Genomic DNA, 18,226 nt, shown 5'->3' with positions numbered 1-18,226 from the left:
TCATTTCCTCAAATTACCGAAATGCCCACACTTTTACAGATAAGTATTGAATCCCACACAGCCAACTGAAAAACTAAAACTAGATAATGTCTGCGGTGTTTGGAACTGGTGTCCCAATTTCACTGCCAAAACACACAAATCATCCTCAAATTCATACCTTAATCTCACCAAAATCTTCTCATTTCTCATCTCATAAATCAATCCTCAAATCTCCGGTAACAAGGAAAACACAACCTCAAGTATGCAGCTCTTCAAGAATCTCAGATTATATCTCCTCCTCGTCCTCCGGCAACCCTTTCACCAGAGCTTCGACCGTGGCGGGGAGCCTCGTCCTGGTTGATTTGGACCCCGCCACGGCCAAACTGGCGATAGCGTTTCTCGGGCCATTCTTGTCTGCATTTGGATTCCTGTTCATCGCAAGAATCGTGATGTCGTGGTACCCGAAGCTGCCCGTCGGCAAGCTCCCGTACTGTCCTTGCATATGCGCCCACGGAGCCATTGTTGGTGCAGACAAGGAAGATCATACCACCACTGGCTGGAGTTGATGTCACCCCTGTTGTCTGGTTTGGACTGCTCAGTTTTCTCAATGAAATCTTGGTGGGCCCACAGGGCCTCCTTGTTCTTCTATCTCAGCAGCAGGTTTAGGGATTTTGGGATGTTGAATGAATTCGTGTGTGTTTATGCAAGTTTAGATGTATGCTATGCAAAGAGAAAAGAAAGCATTTTTGTTGAATATTAATGAACAGCAAGTAAAGAAAGAGTGCATTTTCTGAAGCAGAGGGTTCCATTTTGCAGAATGATTCAAGTGCTAAATTCTACTATATTGTTACAAATGAACTTTTTGGAGCTATAAAAATGAAATTTCACATAAACAAGATGAGGATAAAGCTACTGAATAAATCTATACTTGGCTAAAATAGAAACTCAATAATAAATACACCAATGCCGTCACCTCATTGAAGTTCTGGAAATCCTCCGCTTCCTAATCCAAGCATCTCCTATCTTGAAATTGAGTGCTTCAGGAAATGAAGAAAGTTATGGTGGGAAGTGCTCGACATCCCTTGCGTATCCTTATTCCGCGAAGAAGACTCTTAGCAGTTTCCTTCTCCTGTATCAATGGCATGAGTGAGAATCATCAACATTTGAAATAAAGTTGACAGCACATGTGTTTTTCTATCTACATGATTCGACTTACTGGGCCGGTGTAGTCGAGAAGACGCGTACAGTAAACCTCGGCTTCATCGAATTTCTTCTGAGTTTTGCAGTGTTGGGCAAGGAACATCAGTGCTTCAACCATATTTGGACCTTCCCTCTCTTCAGCTTCCATCCTCTCCAAATCTTTCTTGTAGTAAAATGCAGCCTCTTCAGTCCGACCGAGTTCCGAGTGAAGCTTCGCCAGCTGGTGTAGGGCAATGGCTTCCCTATCATTACAATTCGCTGCGCGTTCATAGCATTTGATGGCTTCTTCGAGCATATGAAGCTGTTCGGTCTCATAGCATTGAGCCATCGCTATCCACAACCGAGAGTCATTTGGCTGCAAGAACACCGACTTCTTGAAGTAGTGAAGAGCATAATATGGCATTCCCATCATCTCGTACGCTTGCCCTAATCCGTACCACGCTCGATAATCACATGGATTTATATCTACTGCACGACGGTAGGCATCAACTGCTGCAGAAGTGTTCTTCATCTCAACATACTCGTGACCCATAAGGGTCCATGCTGACAAATAGTTCTTGTTTAACTTAAGCGCCCTTCGAAAGTACATCACGGACTTCTCGTGCTGCCCTTTCAAACTATAATAGTTACCGATGATGCAGCAGGACTCCGGCCTGTATTTATCTGTAAGAAACACCCTGTGAGCCAGATAACTTAGGGCAGAGAAACATTCCTTGGCATATAGCACGTTGGAATACATGTCCATGTCCTCGATCCTATAAGGATCGTTTCTTAAAAGTTCTTCGAATATAACTTCCACCTGTTCGAATTCCCTGAGATTATACTGAGCCTTTGCTATTTGGGCCTGGATGTAATTGCTGAAAATAAAAGTTCCTTGTAAATATTCGTATTTGGCCAAGGACTCGTTGTGCATCCGGAGTTCCTGGTAAGCGCTGGCAAGGAAAAAGTCCTTCATCCAATGATTATTGAGATTAAGACTGTTCAATGCCTCGATCGTGGTGCATGATGCCTGCAGCTCAGACCAAGCACTCCAGTTCCAGGGGTAGCTATTGACAGACTCCACAAATACGGACCTTGCCAGATTCTCGCTCCCTTTCTCCTTGAGTACAAGGCCGTACACATAAAGACCAAAAGGGTCAATTGTTCCATTTTTGCGAAGGGTTGACAGTTCTCTCTCAAGAGAAAGCAGTTCGCGGTTCACAGCATCACTCTTCCCCAGAGGACCCTCGAGCTCTATCATCTCCTCTTCCTTTCGCTTTTCTCCGGCCTTCAAGATTAAAGAGATTAAGAGAATTATAACAGAACTTTGCAAAGACAAAAATGCTGATTTGCAGTAACATAATACTGTCATAGGCTGACCAGAACGCACATATAATAATGGGAAAATAATAACCGTACTTGAATAGTGGCAATTACATTGACTACCAAGTTGCAAAGCTGGAAAACAGATATTGTATTGTACGGAGTAATCAATATGCTTGAATCACAGAACCAAGACTCATATTATGAAAGCCAAAAACATAGCATGTTCTGAGATGTATCTGTCCTTGTGAATAAAATTACAGCATAAGTAGAAGCAGTTCGCATATAAAAAAGACCTATAGTATTGTTTGGTGTGCTTCTTTCCATCTTAAACGATGTAGTTTGTCTTAGATAATTTAAAAGCAGGCCCGTTTTTCATAGAATGGATGGGCTTTCGGAAGATAGTAGAGTTCCAAGAGTTACCTTTGGTTATTTGTTACCTATAAATAAAAACAGAGAATGCCCGAAAAATGAGAGGAAGACAGACGTGGACAAATAGAGTAGATTTTGAACCCTTCAGTAACTAACAGTACGGACTGCATGGTGGCACATACTTACGTCATCTGTCCTATAGAATATTTTGGTTACCACATGCACATAATCAGTGACTAAACTTAATCTCAAGTGCCTGAGGTTTCATGAACCAGATTCGTTTCCCAAGGTCACGAAACCCTTAGCAGAACCTGCAGAAGCTCAAGTCACCATTAACACTGAACAGTACACGAAAGAGCATGGCAGTGTGACAGCTATTAGAAGACATGTTTTCAATTAAAGAATAAAAAGTTAGAAACGAGTTCTGCAAAGAAAAATCTCAGTGCAGCTCCTATCGGCCAGTTACAGCTATTAGAAGGAAGTTTTAGGGATCATTCAATATTTATCATCCTCCTATGACAATTTGGAGCCACGATATGATATCATATCAGAGCACTAACACACATTATCTCCAAGTGCAATAAAGATATTGCAGATATATGGGATATATCCAGGTTACGTGGAGGAAAATATGGAAGCAATTTGAAAGTCACTACAATACGAGTTCTTGAAACAAATAAACTTGAAACTTAACAGGTAATAAACCACTATTCTTCAGATAAGTGTTATCTTAGTGCTTCTAACCTAAACCGACAAAACAAATTCCAGTTTATAGCTCTCAGAAGATCATCGTACTGTCAAGTTCCCAGTCATAGATATGTCTTGGATAATTAACAGATCTTCACATGATCAAAAGTTAATTAGTACAGCATTATATTGTCCAAATGTCACCGCAGATACACCACAACATCAATCACAAGGCACAAAAAGCACACAATCGTATCCCTATTGATTAATATAAGGTCAAGAAGCAGTAGTGATTCAGTTAGAATGTTAAACATTAAATGGTCCTCTTATCAACATAAACACAGATGAAATAATCATTTTCAAGAGCTTTGGTCTGAAAAAAATGCTTTGATATCAATGTGCATAATCCAAACATTCAAAATACTTCGTTAGTAAGAACTGGTCTTCTCTCCCCACACTCAGAATTACATGGTCAGTTACAGCTTAAGTCACATAACACACAAAATACATGGGATAATCACCAAAATGCAGATGCTTCCGCGTATGCTTGCAAGTATACAAAGGCTAGATCATTTATCAAAGGGAATCTCACAACTAACACCTTATGCCTCAACAGCTGCCGTAGATGTTGCAAATTCCTAATAACATATCAATGGTTTCTTGGTTTAGGTTTGCTATTGGCTTCACGCTCACATTCTCACTAGTACTTATAACTCTAAATAAACTATTTCAGAACTAATCCATTTTTGACACAGCAGAATGCCCACCCATTATCACATAATGTTAACACATATCGTGCCACATCACATTTCATAGTTTTTAACTTGCAATATAGTACACAGTACAAACTAGCAGCAAGTTGACCTAATTAGTAGGAAGATCATGATCTACACAGACAAACAGAGAGCACCCAAGTAAAACATATCCAGCAAAAACCATATACATCACTACATAAGTAAGATAACCACAAATCAATCATCAACATAGAAATGCAGTAGATAACAAGTCGAGAAACCAACCAAATAAAGCGCGTAGCAACGTAAGAACATGGCTTTCTTGCTGGTCTGATCCCTAAGCACATGGGCAGTCCTCCTATACTCCCTGCAGTCAAAATAAGACTTGGCCAGCAAATAAAAATCACTGTCCATGAGATCATACTCGTACTCCTCGGCCGCCACATGCGATGGCGTCGTGACATACGACACCCCGGCAGAAGGGGTGGCGGAGGACTCCGCGGGGGTGGCCGTGCGGAAGCGGCGGCGGATGCTGGAGCTGCCGCGCTGGAATCTGGTGTGTGACGGCGTGTGCTTCGAGGGGTCTTGCTCTATCCCCATCAACTGCTCCGCTGCCCTTAAGAAGCAAAGAAATTTTCAAAATCAGAATTAATGACCAAAAATTTCGGAAAAAGTAGTAAATTAAAGAACCAAGGTGGGATTTTGAGCTAATGTGAAAGTTTCTGAAGCAAAATAGGAGATGGGTTTCTGGAGGGATTAAGATTGGTACCATTTGGCTGCTGTGTAGAGGCCGCGCTCGCTGAGGTGGCGCACGGCGGCGCGGAGCTCGGTTCTGCAGGTTTCTTTGGAAGCCATGATTAACTAATTCTCATAAGCTTCACGTCGGTGAGATTGCTGACATTAACGTCTGTCGCTCGATGTGCTTGAAATTTTGAGATGAAATTGCAGCGGCGGGTAACGGCGAGGAGGCGTTGGGGTTTTTGTATCGGCGACCGCGCCTTGGTGGTGAATTTTGAACTTCCAACTTCAAATCATTCACATGTGAAACTTCTTTTTTTTTTTTTTTAATTATTGCGATGGTAATTTCCTACGCTTATTTTTCTTTAAAAAAACAACGCTTTTCTAAATCGCTACTTTAATCGGGAAATGCTCAAAGCACACGCAAATGTTAAAGACCAGATTTGACAGCCCAAAATAAGTTGTTACGGCTTAAGTTCAGTTTGAGTACTTTGACAGTCGATAAGTTTATAACAAAGTTAAATTTAAAAATATGCATAATGTCATGAAAAGTGATTTTACATTATCAAATAATGTGAGAGATACTACATAACTCAAGAAAAAATTGAATCACATAGGACTTACAAAAGTAAAAGGTTCATAACTAAATATATGTTTATGTGTGCTATTGGGAGGCCATTATAATAAGAGGAAGGTGCAATTCTATTTGATGGTAAAGTTGGTATGTATCCATTTATTAAAGAGGTTGCCGCTGAAAGAAACAATAAGAATAGAGTTAAAGGAACACTTGAGGCAAAACTTATCCAATCAATCACAAAGAGGTGATCAAGAACAACCTAATTACTCAGGTACCAGTGACGGATCCAGGATTTGTGATTTGGGGGTACTAAATTTATACGATGTCTGAAAATATTTGTATGAGGGTTCGGGGGCGAGAGCTCCCGAGCTAATTATTTTAAACATTACGTACAATTCATTTTTATATTCATGTAGAATTTTAATGAACTTATAATTAGAATCAATCACTTAATATAATAAATAGTTGCTCGCACTTCTATTCATCCAACGACAAGTACATTGAAAGCATATAAAGACCTACTGTTACGTATTTTTTTTAAAAATATATATTTCATATTCCAAAAAAATAAACTAATTCATTATTAATAGTTCATAATTTTACTTTGATTCGATCATTGACTCAAGTTCAATACTAAAAATTATCTAATAAATGAAAATGAGTCAAAAATAATACAAATTTAACAAATTAATATAACAAATCACTATAAAATATTAAATAATTAACATGAATATTATAATTATTAAAATGATATATTATATTTTTTCTTGTATTATATATATATATATATATATATATATATATATATATTAGAAAAATATAAGAAATTTGGGGGTACAGTTGTACCCCCTTGTACCAATGTGGCTCTGCCACTGTCAGGTACAAATACACACGTCATCAACATTAAATATTTTTATCCCTAAGGTGGTGATGAAGAACTGTCTAATTACTCATAATTATTTATGTTTTCAGATTATACCATCAATCAAGGCAAAATGGCCTGCAAATCCAAACAAGAATATATGGATCCAACAAGATAGAAAGTAATGAGTGAACTAAGATATGCATTACGTACTTGCATAGTTTTAAATTGAGGGGTTATACTTAGTTAATTTATACTTGTAAGTTTGATTATAATTTGCAATTAATAGTTTTTAATCAGGATTATATATACTTAAATAAAACACTTAACAAACTTATTTTTAAGGCGCTTAGCAAATACCTAGCAAACTTGAAAGTTCATATAAGATTTGAAGGCCCAAATTAGAGCAAATTCGCAAGAGTTGTAAGATAGAAACACGTGTAGCATGTACTCCCTCCGTCCACGAAAGAACTTCCTATCTTTCCTTTTTGGGACGTCCACGAAAGAACTTCCTACCTATTTTTGGACTATACCCCACCACTTATAATCCTCTTACTTTTCACTTTTCACAACTCTCAATATTAATTATAACACATTTTCACCACTCCCAATACACTCAACTACCTTTTATCCACCCTCAATACACTCAACAATTTTTTTTCTTAAAACCCGTGCCACTCCCTCCTAGGAAGTTCTTTCATGGACGGATGGAGTATTATATTAGACAAGTACTATTTTTTATAAGGTAAATTTTTTCAATTTTGTTTTTGCCTTATAGGTTTCTTGGGACATTCTTTTATCCCAGCCCGAGTAAGATTTTTAGTCAAACGATTCTTTTCTTCCATCATAGACTCAAGCTCTTTTAGTTGTTTTTACATGATATCACTTTCTCTTGTAACTTCGCAGCTCAGCAATTTCATATTGTTTGCCCGTCGGTGTTGTCTTACTCATGGAGTCACCCACATCCTCGAAGAATTCCACACTCTTGGCAAAGTGTGTTCTCACATCCAAACGTTTGTCAAGATCACCAATGGTGAGCCCATTGTTAGCATCCTTAGGCAGGAACGTTAGATCAAGCCCATGATCATTCACTTGTTTTTCTATAGTTTTAAGTCCCAGATTCGTGCCCAATGGTGGAGCGGCAGCCCTGCTGGAGCAGTAGTTGGCACGGTTAGAGCCAGTGGAGTGCAAGGAACCTATATCATTTACCTCATCAAAACATAGTTGAACAGTGAGAGCATATGTTCTGTCATAGTGATGTTGACCAACCCACCACCAGGTGCGATGAAAGCCATGTTCGGCAACTCTGCTTGGGTCAACCCAGGTGTTATATTGTTGGATTTTGGGCCCATTAGCTTGTGGGTGAGCTACGGATACAAAGCGCTGCATAATGTCCAATTCTGTGACAAAAATCCTCTATTCGTTTCCTTGTGAACTGTGTCTCATTGTCAGAGACGAGTACTCTCGGTGACCCATATCTGCAACAAATGTTGCGCCATAGGAATCTCTCGATGGTGCACTCGTCGATTTTTGTCACCGCTTCTGTTCCACCCATTTAGAAAAGTAATCTACGACCACTATCAAGAAATGTTTTCCACCCAGGGCTGTAGGGAGTTTTCCTACAATATCAATTCCCCACTTGTCAAAAAGGCAAGTGGCATACATGGTTCCCATAGTCTCCCCCGGGACATTGATGCGCGGGGCATATTTCTGACAAGCTTCACATTTTCTGACAAACTGTTTAGCGTCTTTCGCCATTGTAGGCTAGTAAAATCCAGCCCTGACTATCTTTCTCATCAAATCTTTGTACCCGGTGTGATTCCCGCAGCAACCCTGGTGAATTTCCCTGAGAGCGAACTGCACTTCTTCCAGAGACAGACATTTCAACAAATGATGAGTGAAGGACCTCTTGTACAACTGATCATTGATAAAACAATACCTGCAATAGAGGCAGCGCTGAAAAACAACCAGGTCAAGTCGTTCCCCTGTTCGCAGGAAGTGGAGAACGGGCGTTCGCCAATCCTCCCTTACATATGTGCTGAAGACACCCTGCCTATCCTCTGCACTAGGCTCAAAAAGTAAAGTTACAGAATTTGTCCAGCTATGCTCGACCGCGCTGGCCATCTGTGCCAGTAGGTCAGCTCTGTTATTTTGTTTCCGCGGTATCTGTTCAATGAGGCAGGCCTGGAATTTGGACATCAATTCCCTAGCTCTGACATGGTATACAACCATTCGACTTTCTATGATGCCGTACTCACCCAACAATTGCTGCACTACTAATTGTGAATCAGACTTCAGATGAACAGACTCAGCTCCCAACTCCGACAAGATTGTCAAGGCTCTGACAACAGCTTCATACTCAGCTTCGTTATTAGATAAGCGATGTTCATACTTAATGGCAAACTGTAAGTCATCGTCCGTGGGAGATTGAATATATATGCCCACATCACAACCCTCCTTGGTGACAGACCCATCGACGAATGCCCTCCAGAGCCTGCGCTTGGATTGCGGTCCGTGGTTCAAAATCCACGTCGTATTCACTCAATTCGATTGCCCACTTTACCATTCTTCCCGATAAATCTGGTCGCCCTAAAGTTTGCTTGAACGGCAATGATGTACGCACAATGGCCTTGTGTGCCAAAAAATATGGTCTTAACCTCCGAGCCATGACCAACACGATCAAGGCTGCCCGTTCAATCTCAGAGTAATTCAGCTCTGTCCCTTGTAACATCTTACTTACAAAATAAATTGGCATTTGCTGCCCCCGCTCTTCCCTGATAAAAACCGACCCTAGGGACTCTGTTCCCACTACTATGTGTAAGAATAAGGTTTTCCCAGCTCTCAGTTTGGTCAGCACTGGCAGTTCTGCTAGATATTGTTTTAATTGCTCAAAAGCTTGTTGACAATGTTGAGTCCACTCGAACTTTGTTCATTTCCTTATAATTTTGAAAAAGGGTAAACTCCGATCCGCCAATCGAGAGATAAATTGCCCGAGTGCTGTAAGTCTCCCATTTAATGTTTGTACCTCTTTGACATTCCTGGGTGGTGTCATATTTACGATAAACTGCACTTTATCCTTGTTTACCTCAATGCCCTGCTGGGTCACTCGATAGCCCAAAAATTTACCAGTTCTGACGCCGAATGTGCACTTTTTCGGGTTCAGCATTAGTCAGCCAGATAACCCTAAACACCTCTTCCAGGTCTGATGGATGAGAATTGGCAGCCCTGCTTCTGACTAACCAACTTTTGCCCATTTGCTACCTTCACTAACAAGGGTTCTCCAGTTTCCACCTTACAACCCAAACTCTTGGTTGTGCTTTCCTTTAAAAAAATTCAAAGTACTCCTAATATCAATAAGCACTTGTAGTTTACGACCTCCTATTTCTCCAATCATCCTCATTGTTTTAGAACCAGTGCTGCCTAATAGAACATTAAAGGATACTTGACAATCAAGCAAAAGTTGCTCTCTGAGATACCAATTGTAATGGATCCAACTGGAAATTGTAATTTTATGAATGAATTGACAATGTAACAATAGAACCAATAGCTTGGGAAAGGGGGGAAAAAATCAGAGAGAGAAAAGATAGGTAGGAAAGATAATTCTCATTACTTGCTTTCTAATCCAACTACTAGAGGACTTATATACTGGTCCCAACTAACAGAAATTACATAACTCGGTAATTTAAATATTCCAAATACAAGTAAAAGATAACACGTTTTTTACTCTAGAAAACACGGTCCAACGATTCTTCCCTCCGTCCTTAGCCAATTTCAGCGTTGCCGTCTATCTCACCTTCACAATCCGAAGCCCTTCATTTTGCAATCCCAGAACCACTTGCAATTAATTCCAAATCCATATCACACGCCAGCCATCCCCTCCTCCCATCGTGCCGACTCGAGTTGATATTTGTGAACTGAAGATGCTTTTATAAACTTCTAAATAACTTAATTATAAGTTATTTTAAAGTGTCATTTTAAACTTGTAGTGCCATTTTACACATGATCCTATCCTATGATTAATTTTACACACGGCAAACGGTGCGATTTATTGATAAAACAAAAACATGGACTCACAAAAATTCTGTGTCCAATTTAAAATTATTAGGGTTAGATTAATCTAAAAGCAAGTGAGAAAGATCAAATCCGGGCACGTGATGAGTAAATTGCATCAGATTCCCTGCATTTCTGTTCTCAAAAGCGAACTCCCATTTATAACCTCACCACAAACTCACACACAGACATCTCTCCAAGGTTAGCCTCGTAATTTCACTCCCGCGGGCGCGTCTCCCAATTTCACCGTTGATGGAGATTCAAACTCCCGCTTTATTTGCATGGCGGATTTTCAAACTTTCAAATCCCTCTCAAATTCACAAATCACAAACCCTCGTCCCCGCCATCCCCAATATTAACAAACCCCTTCTTAACGGTCTCTCCCCGCACACCCACACACAGTTACCTTTTAGTGGGTGTGGTTTGGTGCCTACAATTTACTGTATCTATCTCGCAGAATTGGAGGTTTAGTTGAAGAGAGCAATGGCGTTGCCGTCTACACACGCCGGAGCAGTCACGGAATCTGGATCTAAAGATATACCTTATTGCCGTAAACAAAAATCCCTCGGCCTTCTTTGCTCCAAGTATGTGTATGATTCGTGATGTATATGTTCGTGTGTGTGTGAGTCGGTGGAATTTCACCTATCAGAAATTTCCTTTTTTTCCCCCATTTCGTATGTAACAGTGTGTCTGTGTTGTAATTTTTTTTTTTTTTTTTGTAATCATGTTGTAATTTGATTTGATTATGCAGTTTCTTGAGCTTGTACGATCACGATGGCGTCGAGTCAATTGGGCTCGACGATGCCGCGTCAAAACTAGGTATTTAAATTTGTTTGTAGGTTGTCATCTTTTGTTTCCCCCTTTTTTAAGTTCAATTTTTTAAAATCTATTCGATTAATTTTTGCTTGTAGGAGTGGAGAGGAGGCGGATCTATGATATAGTGAATGTTTTGGAGAGTGTTGGCGTAAGAGCTTCTAACTTTTTGGCGCATCTAACATCTTTCATTCTTTGAATTATTTGAGAATTGGACTGCGCTGAATTCCAATTTTGAGCTGATTCAAATTTTGGTGTATATAGATTCTTATGAGGAAGGCGAAAAATCGATATACTTGGAAAGGGTTTGGGGCGATCCCCAAGGCTTTGGAAGACTTAAAAGTATTAAGATTTTATTGTTTCTCAATTTTTGTAGCGTAAATGATTCAATTTCGTTTTCTTTGTCACTAATTGCTGTTTTTTGATCTTAATTAACTTACAGAGAGAAGGTTTAAGAGATATTGTGCCTGCAGCTGATACAAGTTGCTCTGAGAAAGTATGTCTTCTTTGATTTTCATTTTAAATTGAATGTCATTTTGACCTTTTAAATTAAATGATTCTGCTTCTAAATATATGTTTTTTGTTCGTCATATGTTTTTCCCCCTCAGATTTCAGACGATGAAGAAGATGAAATGTGCTCAGATATGAACAGCTTAAGTCAAAATGATAGATCGGATTCGAGTTCTGTTTTTAAACGTGAGTGCCATCCCAATTCAGTTTTGATTTCAATCAACTTCTAACCCTTGTTATCAAATTTCCAATCCCATTTTATTTTATTAATTGAAACATTTTATCTGTGCAATGTCTATTTTTGGAGATTAACCTTTATCCTTTTTCATGTCTAGGTGATAGTAGGAAGGAAAAGTCTCTTGGGCTTCTTACACAGAATTTTGTTAAGCTGTTCCTTTGCACTGATGTGAGTGTACCTCAGTTTGTGGCTTTTTCCACTGTGGATATTAGCATTCAGATTTTGTGAGCTTCATGATTTATGAATACTGACTTTCTTCCTTTTCAGATGGATATGATTTCTCTTGATGATGCTGCGAAGCTTTTGCTTGGTGATGGAAAGCACACTTCGATGACTACTAGAAGTAACTTACCCGGGCCTTTTGTTTCACTTACCTTCCCTGCCTAGATTGTTAGAATGCAAGTTACAAGAGCACTTTTGTTGACACTGTTTGTGCAACTCTGCAGCGAAAGTCAGAAGACTGTACGACATTGCCAATGTTTTGTCTTCCATGAAATTTATTGAGAAGGTAAATTTTCTTATGGACTGCTATTCTGAATTAAGTATTATTAATTTTTAATTCCAAGTAATGTGGAATAAATCTACTCGTATGTGATATGCAGACTCATCACCCTGAGACAAGGAAACCGGCTTTCAGATGGCTGGGGCTGACTGGTAAACCGGATAACAGAACTGATGATTCCTTGATTCTAAGCGATTCTAAGAAGAGGATATTTGGAACTGATCTCACTAACGCTACTACGAAGAGGCTCAGGATGGATGAAGAAAGATTCAAAATCCTAAAGGCGCATAATCAAGTACAAGTTAAACACGAGAAAGAAAACGAGGATGAGAGGGTAACTGCTGGAAAGAGTTACCAGTTTGGCCCTTTTGCACCTGCAAATGTGCCCAAGGTTGGAGATTCTCATGATGGAAAAGGGAAAGATGTTGATTGGGAAAGTCTAGCCTCTTCTTACAGACCTCAGTATCACAACCAAGGTACTTACTCCTATGGCCAATTATTATGAATTACAACTGCTTATTTGAAAAATTAACACAATTCAGTGATTTCAGTCATTTTCTATATAGGGTCTTAGGTATTTGATAGCTGGAGTATTTCATTATTCTACACAATTATTATAGCCTTCCTGATTTAGCATACATAGAGGAATCTGTTCAACTTGTTTGCATAGTTATTAGTCTTACTTGACCGTGTATAACTATGAATGTCACCGCATGCTTTCACAACATATGTAAGTGATAATTTGGCTTTGAATGGAAAAGTATTATTTAAATAGTGTCTACTTAGAATTGATATTCTGGTTTACTTGCTAACGGGAAACTTGCTCTTGATGATTTTCTCAGCTCTGAAAGATCTTTTCTCGCACTTTGTTGAAGCATGGAAATCATGGTACTCTGAGGTTGCTGGGAAAGGCCCTATACAACTTGGGTCCTAAAGCCTTGCCTCAGAATTTGAAGTTTGATAGTGGAAACGTTGAGGTACACTTGTAGACTAAGAGCAGATAGCTTGATGGTGAATGCACACTCCCAGTGCACCAAGTTACATAACTCACAGGAATCCATCAATTGTAACGTTTAATTACAACTTTTTCTTTTTTTCCTCTATACTTTCTCTCCTCTTTTCTTTTCTTTGGCTTTAAATAAGCCTAACCTCTCACATGTGATTAATCTAGGATGCACATTTGCATTATTGATCCATTTTTCATTTATGATCTCGATGAAATGAGGATGTTTATTCAAGTTTCTTGCTTATGTTTGTTAACTTTGTTATCATGTATAGATTCAGATTTATAAAGCCAACTTTTAGTATCATTGTCTTCTTGAACTGGAATTGGTGAATTGGAGGTGGATGCTGGTAAAAAGAATTAAAAAATCATCCTCTGCAATTATTTGAACTTTGAAATTGAAGGCTCAAATAGTCAACATTACAAGTATTATGCATCAAAATCTTAGTATCATCCATCAATAGTCAACATTACAAGGATGGGCGCAGCAAGTGCTACAGAACTTACAGCTTATATATTAGTCGCGATGACTGAAAGTAAAGCAGCAAAAAGGCTACTCGACAGTTCTCCACTCCTTTTCCCCATTGAAAGTCAAGAAACAAGAATATTTATCAGTGTACAGATGATTCATCTGGATAAACTTTACATATCAATTTTTGCAATGTTCTTGCTTCACCAACCTCAAAACTTACCTTAGTTGTACCGATGATTCATCTCCTTGCCAGAACTCGAATCTCTCAGGTACGAGTCTGTATCCACCCCACTGTTGAGGCCTGGGTATCGTAGTACTGAACATGATATAAAGGGAAGCATTTTTAGGGTCTGTTAGCATATTGGAGTGGACAAAGATCGATGAATTAAATACTTATATGATCACAAATTAAGGTAAATGATTTGACAGGAATGGTATGCAGCTCCCAGATTTTGAATTCAGCACCAGTTGTATGCCTGCATGCATGAGTTTTCTCCAACCAGGTGTTGTTCAACAAAATTTAAAGAGAAACCTCAGAGTGTGCGTGCATGAGAGAGAGACAGAGAGACAGAGAGAGAGAAAGAGAGATTACTGACCCCTCAGGGTACTTTTCCTCCAACTCTTTATACTGTTGATGGACAACTTCCCTTCCAGGAATTACAGTGCTCTGAAAAGAATAAATAAGCAAATTACTTAAGGAGGCGTTTGGTTTGATTTGCATGATTGGGCCCGTGATTGATAATCTGACCCGCATCTAATGGCCGTTCGATTTGAAGGATTAGATAGGATTGAATTAGATTAATCTTCTTGTTCGGTTGGGTGGATACGGCCCGTGATTCAATCTTGGAACAATGCCACAGGAATAGTCTTGGCTTATGAGTCTCGGCATACCCCCCTATGACAAAATTAATCTCAGATAATCTCGGGCTAATTTAATCTCGGCAACCGAACACTTAAGTGATTATTTATCAACCCAAAGTTGGGTGGATTATTTAATCACCCCTCCAATCCTATCAATCTTATCAATCCCATCCACCAAACCAAACGCCCCTTAGAAATTTCAAGCTGAAAAAACTTCCAAAATCAAGCTGTGCACTGGATTAAAGAGCTAAACAATAACCTGAATGCCAAGAGCTGGAGCAATCTGAATGTCTCGTGAACGACTGTGGAAGTATTGCTCGGACTCCTCATTAGATACTTTCTGCACGACCCCCTCCACTTGTACCTGGACAGTAGTTAACCATCTGAGTACGGTCTAATCTACCCTGTATGCATCATGTTGTCAATCTACGAGGGTGTTTGGCTTAGTTGAGGTTCTCTAGAAGATCACTAACAACAAATATTGTAACATTAATGGGGTGAAATGCAGATGAATCTCCATCTTTAAGCATCAAATTAAAGTCCACGCAGATCAGTATTTCCAATTCTGGCATCAAAAAACCAGCTCGCGGAGGACCTTAACCTATAACAACAGTTACCTGGCGATTTAAGGCACTCCAATAGAAAAGAAGTGATGCGTGGGGATTTTCTGATATCTCACTCCCTTTTCGACTTCTATAATTACTGCACCTGAATTTTTGTAACAGAAGAACATTAGGCATGTGCTACACTTCAATCTTTTCAGTAATTTTGTTAACGTTGATGAGGAAATTTTGTAAACTCTCAACAAGAAAGGTTATGAAGAGATAAATAACTAACCAGACAAATCCTCCTTGGTCCACCTTCTTTAATTGGACCACTCGCGAAGAACTGCAGGAATAGGACTACATCAGACGCAGGTCCTGTGCTTGTCCCCCTCAAGATTCAATAATCCATAGAAAAATTTATACAGCAGGTTGAACACTTCCTTGTGAAGAAAGAAAGCTAAATGGGAGAAACATACGGTTTGCCATCTTTTGTGGCAGTTGATAGGGCCATAGCATCTGGATCCTTCAAACCTGCTGCTTTCGCCACGTCAAACCATTTTTGAAACTGCAAGTCAAACCATTTTCTTATTGTACTACGATATAGCAACTACAGCAAAATCACTCTATGCAGAAAAATCGTATTTGCAGCAAGCTCTTAACCATATGCCCATAAAAAGTTATGTCTGCTACCTGCACAAAAGGATCAGCCTCCACGCTCTTCTTGATACACTTGGGAGGACTCACACCAGGTTCGTCAATGCAAGTTGGCTCTCCTATTTGGACACACATGGAGGTGCCGGGATATGCTGGAAGTTTTAGCTCATATTTGCTCACAATAGATTGAGGTACAAATCTTCCACCCAAAAAGTGGTGAGGACCACGAAATCTTTTAGCACAAAGCTTCGGAGCCATTAAAGAAACCTACACACAATGTATTCAAGTCTTCATTATGCTCAAACTGGATGGGTATCTAGCAATATAGTCTGATGATACGAAGCAGTAGAGATTCACAAAGTTATCACAAGAAAACATTACCAGCATGTCGGGTTTGATGCCTTCACCACTTATATCTCCATCTTCTGCATGCCAACCAGAAGGAACATCCACAGAAACAATGACTGGAGATTTATGATGCCCCCGACAGTTCTCTCTCAGAGATGCCATCCTACGGATAAGATCATCAAAAGGTGGCCTGGGATCTCCTATCAGGGAGGCGCACATTTAGATACAATAAAAATGTTATGTACATCACTTTCACATCAACTTGAACGAAACGTTAATTACCCAAGAAAGAGAAGCCAAATATTGCATCCACTAAAATGTCGAAGTTCAGTAACTCCTCAGGCAGGCTTTCCAGGGAAAGGAAAGGAACTGGCAATGACTCGAGCTACAAAGTATACCATAAATTTCTGGCAATACAAGTCAATTTATGAACCTCCATAACTAAATACCTGAGTGATGAGACCCTCATTGAGGGGTTTAGGAGTGCGTTTGGGATAACAAATGCATGGATTATATCCAAAATGATGCAAATGACGAGCAGCAACAAGGCCATCCCCCCCGTTATTTCCAGGACCACATATTACAAGTACTCGCTTATATTTGCTTCGCCTGTACACCTGTCATACATTGGAAAAATTAGCCTGACAGAACCAAAATTTGCAACTTCAAAGTACCTAACCATTGTTTTTTTCTGCGAAGATCCCTGATAAAACCAACTATGCCAAAACATGCCACGGTGAATTATATGATAATCATGTACTTAACTAGTCATTTACTTGATTACCACTTTTTTTTTTCGTTTTTTTTCTTTTTTTTCCATAGGCATCCTTCACGGGCAGTTTTCAGATTCAAAAGCCTCATCACAAACTTGGTTCAAATTTGATTGGAACTTCAAAAAATTAAATTCATAATTAGATGCTAAAGAGGTCCCTCCAATATTTCTGGAAACAAATTCTACAGAAGGAAAGAGCAAAACCTAAAATACGCCAACTATTACGCAAGCTACATAAGACCACAACCAAACCACCATAAAAAAAAATTACTTCATCTCCACTCCATTTAAGGAAATAAATTCAAGTAAAGAGATAGAAATTTAAAAAGCACAAACTCACCTCCGCAATTGCAGATGCAACACTTAAACCAGCCAGTTCCTGTGGTTCAAAAGCCATAAAAGCAATCCTTAAACAGAGGGCTCAAATCATTTCATCTTAAAGCAGAAAAAAGAAACTTCAAATCCTTTAAAAAAGGGAAATTTTAAGTTAATATTTTGGCATTAGACAAACCATGAGCTGATCGATGGTAAAACCAATTGGGCCAAGCAGCAACTCATCAATCCCAGCAGCCTGCTGCTGCGTCAAATAGGTAATAGGCTGTCGGTCCCCCATTTCTTCCTCAACTTACAGCTAATTTGATTTCCCCGGTCAAAACAGGAGCAACAGCAGTTCTTTTAGAGCAAATCATGTAAAGACTAAAGACAGAAGAGTCTCGTCACTTATTAATGAAGGAGAGAGACAGAGTTGTGGACAGGAAGGAGTGAGAAAAGTTGGTTACTCCTACTTAGAGCATCCACAGCGGTGGGTGCGATGGCCGGATCGAACCCGGCCTATCGCACCCACTGCCATTGCCGCTCCCGGGTGCGATGGGGGGGAGGCGTGCGTTCGCACTCGAGGAATGTGGGAGCGAAGGAGGGGGCGTGTAAACACGCGCCCCTTTCCGAAATAAAAAAAAAAAAAAAAAAAATTTAACGGTCATTTGACCGTTGCCTTCAACGGTCTTCGG

General features: G+C 39.6%; 4 protein-coding genes across 6 annotated transcripts; 2 read left to right on the top strand and 2 right to left on the bottom strand.

The window, feature by feature from the left end:
- Positions 1 to 46: 46 nt before the first annotated feature.
- On the top strand, positions 47 to 774 carry LOC131021232 (protein COFACTOR ASSEMBLY OF COMPLEX C SUBUNIT B CCB3, chloroplastic). Its single transcript, XM_057950345.1, is given in 2 exon segments — positions 47 to 470; positions 472 to 774. Coding segments are annotated over 2 exon segments (558 nt in total). The 5' UTR covers positions 47 to 86; the 3' UTR covers positions 646 to 774.
- LOC131021230 (anaphase-promoting complex subunit 8) lies at positions 751 to 5,350 on the bottom strand. The gene is given in 5 exon segments (XM_057950344.1): positions 751 to 1,060; positions 1,062 to 1,108; positions 1,196 to 2,446; positions 4,560 to 4,890; positions 5,044 to 5,350. Coding segments are annotated over 5 exon segments (1,740 nt in total). The 5' UTR covers positions 5,130 to 5,350; the 3' UTR covers positions 751 to 1,035.
- A 5,425-nt stretch (positions 5,351 to 10,775) lies between these two features.
- On the top strand, positions 10,776 to 13,802 carry LOC131021229 (E2F transcription factor-like E2FE). The gene is made up of 11 exons (XM_057950343.1): positions 10,776 to 11,085; positions 11,253 to 11,320; positions 11,413 to 11,465; positions 11,579 to 11,656; positions 11,757 to 11,810; positions 11,923 to 12,010; positions 12,160 to 12,230; positions 12,330 to 12,405; positions 12,509 to 12,570; positions 12,665 to 13,040; positions 13,407 to 13,802. Exons 1-11 carry the CDS (start codon positions 10,985 to 10,987, stop codon positions 13,496 to 13,498), a joined length of 1,119 nt encoding a protein of 372 aa, XP_057806326.1. The 5' UTR covers positions 10,776 to 10,984; the 3' UTR covers positions 13,499 to 13,802.
- A 428-nt stretch (positions 13,803 to 14,230) lies between these two features.
- Positions 14,231 to 18,024, bottom strand: LOC131021228 (pyridoxine/pyridoxamine 5'-phosphate oxidase 1, chloroplastic-like). 3 transcript variants are annotated; one of them, XM_057950341.1, is made up of 12 exons: positions 17,731 to 18,024; positions 17,560 to 17,598; positions 16,897 to 17,064; positions 16,730 to 16,832; positions 16,481 to 16,644; positions 16,136 to 16,366; positions 15,922 to 16,010; positions 15,738 to 15,788; positions 15,518 to 15,608; positions 15,160 to 15,264; positions 14,636 to 14,706; positions 14,231 to 14,355 (listed from the first exon to the last, which is right to left on the bottom strand). In XM_057950341.1, exons 1-12 carry the CDS (start codon positions 17,830 to 17,832, stop codon positions 14,256 to 14,258), a joined length of 1,314 nt encoding a protein of 437 aa, XP_057806324.1. In that variant the 5' UTR covers positions 17,833 to 18,024; the 3' UTR covers positions 14,231 to 14,255. The 3 variants fall into 3 exon arrangements, with proteins under 3 accessions (XP_057806324.1, XP_057806323.1, XP_057806325.1); XM_057950340.1 differs by having other exon boundaries at positions 16,481 to 16,647; positions 17,731 to 18,023; XM_057950342.1 differs by lacking the exon at positions 14,231 to 14,355 and having other exon boundaries at positions 14,636 to 14,934; positions 16,481 to 16,647.
- Positions 18,025 to 18,226: the final 202 nt, after the last annotated feature.

This window comes from Salvia miltiorrhiza, chromosome 4 (assembly GCF_028751815.1).
Source record: "Salvia miltiorrhiza cultivar Shanhuang (shh) chromosome 4, IMPLAD_Smil_shh, whole genome shotgun sequence".
Lineage (NCBI taxonomy): Eukaryota > Viridiplantae > Streptophyta > Magnoliopsida > Lamiales > Lamiaceae > Salvia > Salvia miltiorrhiza.
This window is presented reverse-complemented; position numbering and strand designations above follow the sequence as displayed.

Coding starts and splice junctions, on each gene's coding strand:
- LOC131021229 (XM_057950343.1), top strand. CDS start 10,985: ATGGCGTTGCCGTCTACACACGCCGGAGCAGTCACGGAATCTGGATCT. Junction 11,086..11,252: donor CTCGGCCTTCTTTGCTCCAA/GTATGTGTATGA, acceptor TTGATTATGCAG/TTTCTTGAGCTTGTACGATC. Junction 12,406..12,508: donor CACTTCGATGACTACTAGAA/GTAACTTACCCG, acceptor GCAACTCTGCAG/CGAAAGTCAGAAGACTGTAC.
- LOC131021228 (XM_057950340.1), bottom strand. CDS start 17,832: ATGGGGGACCGACAGCCTATTACCTATTTGACGCAGCAGCAGGCTGCT. Junction 16,011..16,135: donor AGGCTGATCCTTTTGTGCAG/GTAGCAGACATA, acceptor TTTGACTTGCAG/TTTCAAAAATGGTTTGACGT. Junction 14,356..14,635: donor GAGGAAAAGTACCCTGAGGG/GTCAGTAATCTC, acceptor TATCATGTTCAG/TACTACGATACCCAGGCCTC.